Source organism: Gymnoscopelus microlampas (assembly GCF_963454915.1).
Source record: "Gymnoscopelus microlampas genome assembly, chromosome: 11".
Taxonomy (NCBI): Eukaryota; Metazoa; Chordata; class Actinopteri; order Myctophiformes; family Myctophidae; genus Gymnoscopelus; species Gymnoscopelus microlampas.
Window position 1 is genome coordinate 25,672,317 of NC_139948.1, and position 12,485 is coordinate 25,684,801.

The following is a 12,485-nucleotide window of genomic DNA, read 5'->3' on the forward strand; positions in this document are numbered from 1 at the left end:
TTAAACCCTAAAAAGGAATGAAATCTTCTCACATATTTTTCCTCCCTCTCTGTAGGCCGTTTGGACAGATACTTCGGCCCATTCTAGACTCCATCCATATTGCCCCTCCTGGCGGTAACGTCATCAACGGGGGGCGTCACAACTAAATGAAGCACACCCAAAGTCACCAAACAATTTCCAGGTCACTTCCATTGTAGTCAGTCAGTCAGAGGAATTTTAGAACAAATCTTTTCTTCTTTTTTTTCTTATTTTTGAGTATTTGTGAAAAAGGTTTCATGTTAGTGTTTATATGTAGAAAGCAGGCAGGGGACTGTGACCTTCACTGCACTAAAGTGACTCCAACAGATTGGTTGGGGTGCCTGTTCTGCAGGAAGGGGAACTGGGGAAGATGAAGGCACGACCCTCAGCACACGTTAAGCTCTTCAGGTGAAAAGAAACTGCTGGTGGCTCATGCATCAGAGTTTGCATGTGGTGGTCTACATCATCATTTAAAGAAAAAATAACGCACATCCCCTGTCTCTTGGTGCTGAGCCAAACTGTAAGAACACAATCATGAAAACAAAGCGGGGACTCGCAACTCACTTATTGAATGCTCCAAGTTTTTATTTGCGACAAGAACAGCAGATACAACGTTTCGACCCTTTCGGTCTTTTTCAAGTATAAACAAGAGACAGGAAATGACCTTTTTTTATACAAAAAAGTGGAAAAATTGGCTATCAGCCTCACCTGGTGGTCTACATCCTCCCTATCTCAACAGTGGGGGTTGGGCTCGTCTGAGGAAGACCTAGAGAGTGACGGGACCTGCACTCGTGGGGAAATTGAGTAATTGACAATGACTTACCAAAATGAAATGAAATGTATTTTTCATACAGTAGTTTCAACTTTATTGTCCCCAAAGTTTACAGGTGTGAAAGAATGGGTAAAATAATTTTCTGTATAAGCTCCCTATGATTTTCTGTTATAAAATATAGTCATAATAATAGAGAAATAAGCAAAGGGAAGGGTCAGATAACATGACAATAATAGCAAATATACATGCTAAAAAAAAAAAAAGACATATATTCTACAATGCATTGACACATCAAAAAATGTCTACTTATTGTTTACCTTTGGCAAGTATTTGGCTGAGATGTGGCTGCCAACTGCAGTGGAATTAACCTGGATCTTGTCCATACTTGCATAGATAGATACGTTTTAATTATAGTTAATAATGGGGAAATAGTGGGGGAAATATAGTGGGGGAAATAGGGCTGAATCTCAGTGAGTCTGATGATGGGTTGATTTTACATATGCATTTTTCTGTTTTTTCTTTTTAATACTTGGAAGCTTCAGTGCTCTTGTACATGGAACTCTCTCTTTGGGGTTCTATGAGTGTAACTTAATTTAGTTTTAATTATTTGCTACCTAAAGACCTCATCTCATCATTCCCTATGTCACACAGTTATTCATTTTACATGAAGTAGCCGTGCACAAAATTATGCTTAGCAGCATGGAGATTCTAAACCCTAATTTATACTGATAGTGTCGGTCATGTAAAATAACTTTATTTTTGGTGAGCAATGCGATCATATGATATACATTTTGCTTAATAGTAGAGGAGAGACATTTATACATCCTCTGGAGAGTATAATGTTTACAATTGCCTTATTACAGTGTATAAAGGAGTGTATTAACCTCTGGAAAAATACAGAATAAACTAACTGCTAAATGAAAAGCTTCATGGTATAGATATATGATATAATAAGGGTGTATCAATACAGTGAACATGCAACGTCTACAGTGTAATGATATGGTCTGATAGTTTATTGTTTTATGTATTGTATTTGGAGGATTTGTACCTCATGGTTTGGCAGTAGTCTATTTTTGCATATTAATAGGTTAATACACGGGCTAATACATTGAAATAAAGCCATTGTAAAGTCAGATTTTACTGGGCTACAGTACAGTAGTTCAGTCTCATAGGAGATCCATTTTATGTCTTCTTAATGATTGGGCACATGAGAGTTATCTGGACCTGAAGTGTGATTTATTTTCCATGGTTCACATTCCCCGCTCACCAGACAAATTAGTCCCATAAGAGAGCTGCAACCAGTTCATCTGTCTGGAGCAATAATTGGTCAAAATGCTCCCATCTCTAATCAGGGAATACAAAGGTGGAACCATGAAATAGAAGGCAATCGTAGTTAATCTGCATTCAGATTTTGATTTGATCTAGTCAGGAATGCGGGAATATGTTGAACATGAGTTTTGTACATGATTCCCAGTGGTCTGCCGACAGAGTAATTAAGAATAACTAAGAACAGTTTTTAATTATTATTCTTTGGATTAAACATGGCAGTACACCAGACAATTCATTTTCAATAATTTTGACAGGAACATTGCCCAAGAAAGTATGCTCCTTGACAAATATGGGTCTGTCAATCCCATCAGCCACCAGAGTGTGTTTTATATAGAGTACAATACACCTCTGTGCCTTCACTTCCCTCAGCTTGGCTTTAGTCATCATGCTTGAACCTTGAATGCTTAATTTGACTCTGTCGTATGGCAGTGTTGTGCTCCGAAATAGCCAATCTGCTATTTTCGAAAATAGACGATCAGCTATTTTTGGTGAGACAGATATCACCATACTACCATATTCTTAATTGGCATCCAGTGCAGTAGAAAGGAAAGGGTCATTGACAGTTCTTAAACACAAACTAAACTGAATGATAGTAAACTAGCATGGCTTCGATATAATGGACAATGTGTCAAAACTAGCTCACCAAGTAAAATAAGAAGAGCACAGAACAATTTGAATGGCATGAGAATGGCAAAACCACAGCAATGAAATATGTAAGAATCAGTTTGCTCCAACTGTGTGCGACGGTGTCAAACGGCAAAGTATAAATCAGGCTTTAGAGTAATTATCAAGGTTTTTAACCTATTAATCATAGAGCACATGGCAATTCACATGACGTGGTTTGTATTAGTTAAGTTTCTTAATATGATGGTCTATTTACAACAGTAAATCTTGACATACATGGTCACAATAATATTACGTTCATGCCATTAGTCTGTAATTTAAATCACAAAGTGCAATACACATGCAACTCTACAACACCAATCATAGAATATGCTACATTTTATGCTAATTAAAAGAGTGATTCAGTCATGATTTGAGTCAAAGACACTGAATCTATACTCAAATCATGATTCAGTTATACAAATCATACGGGACGGCTCCCATGCTAATACTAGCCAATCTATAGCAATAGCAACCTTCACAGTATGAACTCTGTAACAGCAGGTGTTACTCCAATTATAGTTATTATTTTGATGTAACTTTACCTGTATCTCTCCTCTAGGCTTTTCTAATTTTTAAGTTAAAAATAATTATTGCTCACTACAACTATACGAATGATGCCGTTAGAATACCTCTAGTGTTGTTGTATGGCACCAGATGTGACTGCTTAGATTTGTAATTTGTCAGGGTAATTCAATGATAGATCACGGTAATGCATGGTATGTTTCCATACATGCGTACAGTTAGTAGATGAGCATTTTAGGATGCAGAAGTTAATGCAAAGCTGACTTTAATATTAAACTGTGAGTAGGTATTTTTCTCTGTTGTTTTTGTTTTGGGAGGGGGTGGGGTGGGGTAACGAATGTGGGGACAATTTATACATTTGAAGGAAAATTAGCCTAGTTTAGATGGAATTGCCCTTTAAAAGCCTTGAACCACAAGGTTGCCACTGGATACATGTATTCATCTCACTCACTGTCAGTCACTAACAGCCTACTGTTTACCAAGAAACTTTATAAGCTAAACTGACCAGTGACAGGTCCCCCTTATTAACGTTAATCGTGTTATATATTCTAAAGTTTATCATTTATAAATCCAGTTGCTGCTGATACCTGTAATGAGATGTTTATATTGATATTCATGATCATGTTAATATTGATATTCAGGATTAATATATTATTCTCTATAGAAGTCATGTTATGTAGCGTTGTTTTTGCACTTTTGCACATTGTTTCATTGTACGGTATGTTCATGTTTTGTAATTGTGCCACCACATAAATCTGTTCACTTCAAACTTTACTATGTGATGTGTTATTATTCATTTCAAATTAAGTAACGTACATCCAAAATATGTTGTACAAATTGATATAATAAAGTGGCCACTCTGCCTGATACATAGCCTAATCACAGACAGTTCTGTGCATATTACACCACTAATTAAGTCATTGTGTGTTGTTTGAGAAATCACATGCACTGTACAGTTGATGACAGATGCCCATAAACACAAGAAAGCTTGGAAGCTTATTTCCATTGTGGTCAGGAGAAAGACAGGGTGGGTAGCTGGGAAAACTGCTATAAGATGGAAACAATGTACTGTTGCATTACTGCATACATCAAATACTATGATACATTTCAGTTACATTTTGTAAGATGCATGTCTCCAACACAATGTAATCACTAAAAAGACACAAATACACACCAGTGGGGTTTCAGCATGAAAGAACTTAGGTGGTGGACAAACCACCACAGGATGGCAACAGACTGTAGTACCGCAGAAATTCTTGAATCATCCACAAAGTGGCACTGTCACTCTATCTCTAGGTCTCTAGCGTCTGATATGTAAAATAGGACTGGTGTGAATTTCAAGACATTTGGGGGAAACCTAAGCAAGGAAGGATGACAATAAGGCCTTTGTCTCCCTCCCTCAACAAATTATTTCAAGTTGGCCTTGAACAAAGTACTCAACCACCAACTCCATGCGACAAATAGTAAAAAAAAGAGAAAAAGAAGAAAAACTATGGTTGTACTGAGCATGTTCCTTTCAGTTGTAACCTCTGAATTATTGCATTATGCTTCATTAAGCTATACCTCAAAGTCCTAAGGATGAAATACATATCTGTGACTTATGATACCAGAAGGGCAAAAAGGCATAACAAAATAATAGTAAAAAACATAGTCAAATAATTATTTTTTTCTTGTTTAACTTAATTTAGTTTAATTTGATGTATTCTACAAACCCATCAATTTAAATTCTTATAAGCCCTCAGAATAGGACAATAACCAATAGCAGTTCCCTTTAGCTATGTTGTGCGGTAGCTATGACCATTAAGAATTAGATTTGGATGGGGGAGCATACTCTGAATGCAAAAATATGAAAAAACGGTTGTTGTCATGTGACAGCAATATTGAATTACTACAGCTCGTAATACATAACAAATGCTAAAGATATTAAAAGCTGCAGCTATTACTGTTTAAGTCAGACAGACTTGGTCAATGGTCCCTAGGTTCTACTGTGAGGAATGGATAATAAATACATGCAGGGCCTTGAACATCTCCTTGCTCTCTGGCTGTTCTTTATACCCTGCTAAGTAGCTGAATCAGCCATGTTAGTGCCAGACCTGAGAGTGCTTTTCTGACATTTGACAAACGTTAACCTTCCCTCCATCTTCAAGGGTGGTGTTGGATCGTAGTAAAGCTGTTACAGTGGGGTTTTGTCTGTCACAAACCCCACTGAGTCACAGCAGGCCCCATGTTGTGCTGACAAATGCCTTCAATGACACATAAGGGCGATGCAGCGTACACATAAGAACTCCTTACTGTACGTGAAACGGAATTCACTGCCAGATTGCCTATAACTATATTACATTAATTATATTATATTTATTATATATTATGTTACATTCTACTCATAAGGGCTGTCTAAACTGTTCAACTTGAATGCAGAAACTTCTTATTACTTAATCCTAATGTTAAAATCCATAGTAGTTATTAGTGAATATGGTACCCATGATGTGACTAAGTAATTAATTGGAATGTGACATGGACAATCCAAATAAATATGGTGGTCACTTGTGGGCCATTTATACTCCATTTATGCATGAAAATAAATATGATAGTTTCAAATGATGAATATAAGTATGTCCGCTTCAAACAATGTAATCACTGGCGCTGCTCACATACTACATGCGTTTTTTTTTTACTTTGGCATGGATGTTAAGCAATCCCCCCTGGGGCTTTTTGTGTAATCCTTTTAGCATAACCTTTGACTGTACTACCTTATTAACAATCTTGTTGATAAATTATTCAATCCAGGGCAGTTCAGAGTCAAAAGTTTTCAACAATCATGGAAATGGTTGAGGAGCTCATAATAATGTAGCTGTTAAGAAAGAACTGATTTGTAATTGTAACTGTCCTTGTGACTGGACGAAGGGACATCATATTATAATATAAAGCTCTCATCAACTTGCACAACCTCTCCTCAAAATGTTATGCCAGTCGTGTCTTGCATGAACTAGATGTAGTATAATCAATTGTGATGGCTGCCCTCACGATTCATGGTGGTACTGTTTATCTGTGCAGAAAGACGGTTTAAATGAAAGCAAAAAATGGACAGAAGGCTCCATCTGTATCCGTACACATACTCAATGTTGAGTATAAATGGGACTTAAATGGACTGTCTGCATTTATATAGCACTTTTCCTAGTCTTCCAACCACTCAAATGTGCTTTAAAATGCAAGCCACTAACCTGCTCATCTGGAGCAGTTAGGGGTTTAGTGTTTTGCTTAAGGACACTTCGACACACAGCCAGGAGGAGGCGGGAATCGAACAGTGAACCTTTCTACTGCCTGACAGCTGCTCTACCTCCTGAGCCACTGCCACCATACACCATACCATATGGGTGTATGGTAGGGAGACGACCTTTAGGCAGCCTTGTCTTTTCAAGCTTTATTAATAAGTCACAGGATGGAGGTTGCTGTTGTGCAGTTGCTGTTGTTGCTGTAATGTTGAAGCAGCAATGGTGGTTGCTTGGAACAGCTTGACAAGATGTCTGGTGCTAAAGGGTATTGGTCGTGTTCATGTCCCGAGCTGTTAGCGTGACATGAAGTTATGGCATCACTTCAAATGCCACCATCACTCATCACACTCTCAGTCTGTCTCTCTCTCTCTCTCTCTCTCTCTCTCTCTCTCCCCCCCCCCTCTCTCTCTCTCTCTCTCACTCACTCTCACACACTCACACACACACGTGCACGCCCGCCCGCCCGCCCGCCCGCCCACCCACACCCACACACCCACACACACACACACACACACACACACACACACACACCCCCACACACACAACACACACACACACACACACACACACACACACACACACACACACACACACACACACACACACACACACACACACACACACACACACACACACACACACACACTACACTTACACCTGCATGCACAGAGAGAGAGAGAGAGAGAGATAGAAAGAGAAAGTAATATTTATTTAGTTTATTGTGTTCTGATTTATAGTTTTTTTTCAAGTCATACAAAGAAGAAAAGAAAGAAAACAAAGAAAGATTTTTTTTTGTAACCCATTTTTCACCAATTGCCTAAGCTTGTAATACTGGGCGCTACTCTTCCTCTGTCAGCCTGGAGAGAGCCCAAACTGAGCTTATGCTTCCTTCAATGCATGAGGAGTGAGCAGGCCACTTCTTATCACCTGACATGGGGGAGTTTCCCTGGTAGGACGTAGCGCGTGGAAAGAACAACCAGTTCCTTCCCCCTCCATCAAGCCAGGGGGAGGCAGTATAGAGACCACTACTGCATGTTTTTTGTGAGGGTACCTACCCTCGGGGACACGGGGAGAACATGCAAACTCCATACAGAAAGGCCCTTAAGAGCGATGGTTATGTAGGTAACCACGGTTATGTGAGCGATTGGATCACTCTAATATGATATATCCGTAAACGGAGGTAAATACGCGCCTGCCCAAAAAATGAGGTAAATACGCGCCTGCCCAAATACCTACACGGCACACCCTTCTTCCTTGTGTCCTTTCGAGGCGCACTAGATCACCGCAAGACGATTGGAGTGATCCAATCGCTCACATAACCGTGGTTTCCTACAGTACGTAACCATTGTTATGTATATAGCGCTATATTGGATCACTCCAATATGATATCACAGTACCAGATTAATCGGTGAATCTAGAAAAAAGAACAAAGCACAGACACACCTCCAAGAAGGGATCAAGCTCAATTTCTCACTACAAAGAGCTGTTGTCCGTTTCCACAGAAGCGGAGGCAACCCCCAAAACGGCCTGTTCCACCTGGTCGGAAGGGACCACATCAACACGGTAGAACCGAGCAAAAGTGCCAGGTGTCATCCAGTTGGCCAAGGCACAGACACCAGACAGGGGAACCCCCCGGAGCTGCGCCCAAAAGGCAGCCACACCCCTGGTGAAAAAGCAGTGTACAGTATATATTTTTATACTCACCAAGCTCACCGTATATACAGTAGAGCCTATATGGAGGCCAAAACACTGTAATTGAACAGCTCCCAGCCGTAACCGGGGTGTACAAAACTGTGTGTGTGTGTTAACCCACCATTGCACAACACAGACTCAACCACATATAGGTGTCAGCATATATGTGGGCAAGCCACACAGTAGAAAAGCCATATCTGCCATAAACGTGGAAAAAAAAGTATTTTTCGTATATATTTATATTTTGTGTTTGTAAGCTCTTAGCCTTATACAAGGTGAAGACAGACCTATGTAACAAACCACTGTGTAACACAGGCTCCCACTTCACGTATGTATTAGCCCGTGGCCTTATACAAGGAGGATAAAACAGACTGTATAGTGTGCTTGTGACCTGAATGTGTACGTCCCCACACAGGCCAAGAAGCTCAGACCCTTTGGCGTGGAATGCACAAGGTTAACACAAAGCACACCCTTGGTTGGCTCACTCGTTATGGCTAAAGGGATCTTATAACCTGCTCATCGGAGCGCACAAGTTCGCGATGTAACAATACGGCACAGCCGCAAGGAGAAAACACGTGAGCATGTGTAACACGTACAGACGCGTGTGTGTCTCAACTCTGGGAAAAAAACTGCAAGCCGCCAAAGCTAACAATACACAGCTTCCCACAACTTCGTACAGGGTAGACGCGATACCCGAAGTAAAGAACAGGAGGTTTTCGGTAAACAGAGAAAATATTAAGGACAAGAAGCCCTCCGCGACACAATAAAGGGTTGACCAGACCGTGTATTGCCCAATTGTTTGTGTACGGGTAACCCGCAAACAAATGACAAACTCCTAAACGAGACCGCACAAAGCCAGAATCGAGCGGAGAGACAACAGAAGCACTCAAATGGAGGGACTAGCCCCACCAAGCCATTGAATAGCTGCTGAATATACTTCTGCACATAAATTTACCATGCAAAAATTATTTGCCGAGTTCCAGAGTCCACCTTCATCATGCCCGCGCAGACGAAAGGAAGAGGAAGAAGGGTGTGCCGCGTAGGTATTTGGGTAGTACACCCCGTATACGGAGTAATCTGTTAGTCTACCTCGGATGCCTCGGAGCCGCGGAGGGATATATCATATTGGAGTGATCCAATATAGCGCTACATAACTTGTGATTTTCAGACATGTTAACCGCTTGCTAGTAATGTCGTGTATGATTATAATTCTGACTTTGAGAAAAAGCAAGACACAGGAAGATGAGTGCTTCAAGGCAACAGCTGGGCATTCACCTCTTCCTCAAGGTCCTACTGTACTTTGAGAACCAAATCCCTGTGGCTTAAAGTTTCATTTGCCATTGGTATCCATAATGAATCCTAATGAAGTGCTGGCATCAAGCCACACTAAGGAGGCAGATTGCAAATAGGATAACTGATGCACACAGCAGCTACACACACAGTAGATGTGTTCTCTCAGTAGCCTTCCAGTCCATTTTCATCTCAGGTGGTATAGGGAAGGAAAAGCTATAAAATTAGACATGTGAGGAACAAGCCTGATTTATATTTAGTCATGCAACGTGCTGCTCGCTGAAAATAGTAGTATAAATTAAGCATTACACCCACCTATCTCTTATTCTTTCCCTCATAACTTGACTCTCCTCCTTTTCTTTTTTAAGATTCTAAATCACCCGTGGATTTCTTTTTTTTGCTTGGTTGCACTTCTGCTCCTCTTCGCTTCATCCAACCCTCCTCCGCTCCTCACGCCTATACTCTCATCGCTCTCCGCTTTCTGCCACCAACTTGCATGCCCTTGTTCCTCGACCTCCATCATTCTAAATCATCCCTATCTTCCTCCTCTCTGCTGCTTACTGTGCATATAGACTCACAGCCTTGACACTCTTGTAGATACTGTCTTGACTCTCTGCTCTCTAACTTTAACATACAATTCCTCAGAGTACGTGCACAGACTCACACCCACGCGCAGAAATGGCACACAAGCAATGTACACTTGCTGCATGACTGTGTGTCTGGCTAATTGCCATTCTGTCTGTCAGTGTATTAAACACACAAATGACAAAACCACAGTAAGGCATGATATTTCTTTCATGTGCAACATACATATAATACACACATTAAACACACACACACACACACACACACACACACACACACACACACACACACACACACACACACACACACGCGCGCGCGTGCACGCGCATGCGCACACGCACACGCATGCACACACACACGATAACCACGTTTTTTTATCCTAATTTGTATTAGGATCGTAAGGTTGATCCTAATTTGTATTCATCTCAGATATTCACATTATTCTACCTTTTAGGTTAGAACTTTATTGATAGAGCGGTACATTGGTGAGATGTGATCTGCATTATAAGAGGGCATTGCAGGGCAAGGGTCTGGGACATTTTCTTCATATCTGTGTGTAATTGAAAAGAAATAATCCACTTTGGTAGCTACTCATGTGCTCCCTCACACGAGCCGAGATTTGATTATTCACTTCACAGACCGATCTCTTTGTAATGTTCCAAAGACCTTCTCACACACAAAGAGATGACATTCAGTGTGCTGCTATAAAGAAAGCAGGATAACATGGAAATTACAGCATTCCCCAGTTCATCTATGACGTCAATACTAACCGTTGTCAGGCCGGTCTATGACCTCAGTACATGCAGAGGTGATATCAGTCATCTATCAGTCATCCTTGGAGCCTCCCTTCTCATCTGAAAAAAGCCCACGCGTTTTTGCTATTTTTGGGGCGGTGTAGCCGCCCCCTATAAGTGAGTTTTGGACACCGACCAATCCTGCACCGTGATTGGCCAATAGTCTACAACGCATTGTATACCCCTAACCCTTCCATTGTTAATGCAAATCGATACTTTTGCAAAGTCAGCCAATCACATTACAGCTAGTGTCATCACCACTAACTGTAATGTGATTGGCTGACTTTGCAAATTCAGGACTGTGATTGGCTAGCGAAACACATGACACATGTGCAGCCCTATGAATAGCAGTATGGACTTTAAAAAAAGTCATTTATCCTTTCTTTAAAGTGAGTCATGTTGTGATGACCACACACCGCCCACTTCACACTGGGTGTGATTTTTTAAACGTATTGAAAAAATATTTTTGTATGAGAAGTTGGACTGATATCACATCAAGTAATATTTTGGACTACTTGGCCTGGACCTCAGGCTGGGAACCACTGATCTATGACGTCAGTATTATTACGGCAGTACCTATTGTCAGAGCCCTTTGAGGCAAGTCTATGATGTCAGTACAGCATGCAGCTGTGATGTACCAACTTAGGAGGGTTTTGGAATTTAAACCCATTTTTGGGTTAGCTACTTTTTCCCTTTTCATGTTGTTTCACTATCTGGGCTACTTCTGTTCATCGATATGGAGGTCCATATTTGGATATGGCTGATGATCATCACAGTTTTGACATCAGCATATAAGATGCTCAGCATAAATATGGACAACAGCCAACGACGCACAAGTAAAACAGCTACAGCTAACAGTTAGAAATAGTGTTAATTCAGTCAGTATATCCAAATCACAACTGACAGTGACAATGAAGTTTCAATACAAAGAGAAGCACCCCTTTGAAAAAAGGAAGTCCGAGGCCAAGGCAATGAGGACGAAGCATCCAGATAGGTTGCCAGTAATTGTGGAGAAAGCCCCCGGAGCAAGAATAGATCTGGACAAGAACAAATACCTTGTCGCATCTGACCTGACAGTTGGCCAGTTTTACTTTCACATCCGGAAAAGAATTCACTTGCGTGATGAGGATGCTCTCTTCTTCTTTGTAAACAACGTCATTCCACCCACCTCTGCTTCCATGGGACATTTGTACCAGGAACACCATGAAGAGGACTTTTTCCTCTACATTGCTTACAATGATGAGAGCGTCTATGGCAACGACCATAGGGAAATGTGATCTCGTCATCATCATCATCACCCCCCCTCAACCATTTAACTCTACATTGAAATATTAAAATCCAGCTCAGCACTCTGGAGTTCCCGGCTTTGATTCAGTCATGGTTTTTGGGGAGTTTGTTGGACTGCATCTCACCAGAGTGGAAACCTGAAAACATGGCCACAGCTGTCGGCCGGCGTAGGCATAAAGAATTTGGTTTAAAAAAAGGGGGAAAGGGCAGTATCGGACAGGTATTAAGTGAGCCTTCACGAGCGATCACCACCTACTG

At 40.8% G+C, this 12,485-nt stretch overlaps 2 protein-coding genes across 2 annotated transcripts in view; both read left to right on the forward strand.

Annotated features, from left to right (window-relative positions):
• LOC311054893 (desumoylating isopeptidase 1-like) overlaps window positions 1–940 on the forward strand; it is a 5,942-nt gene extending 5,002 nt beyond the window's left edge. The window contains exon 6 of the mRNA XM_084070893.1: window positions 56–940. Within this exon, the coding sequence (XP_083927019.1) occupies window positions 56–146 (91 nt within the window). The 3' untranslated portion in view covers window positions 147–940. The remainder of the gene's footprint in view (window positions 1–55) is intronic.
• A 10,911-nt stretch (window positions 941–11,851) lies between these two features.
• LOC311054894 (gamma-aminobutyric acid receptor-associated protein-like) lies at window positions 11,852–12,217 on the forward strand (the record flags this gene model as incomplete). Its single annotated transcript, XM_084070894.1, has 1 exon — window positions 11,852–12,217. The coding sequence occupies one exon, from the start codon at window positions 11,852–11,854 to the stop codon at window positions 12,215–12,217; it is 366 nt and encodes a 121-aa protein (XP_083927020.1).
• Window positions 12,218–12,485: the final 268 nt, after the last annotated feature.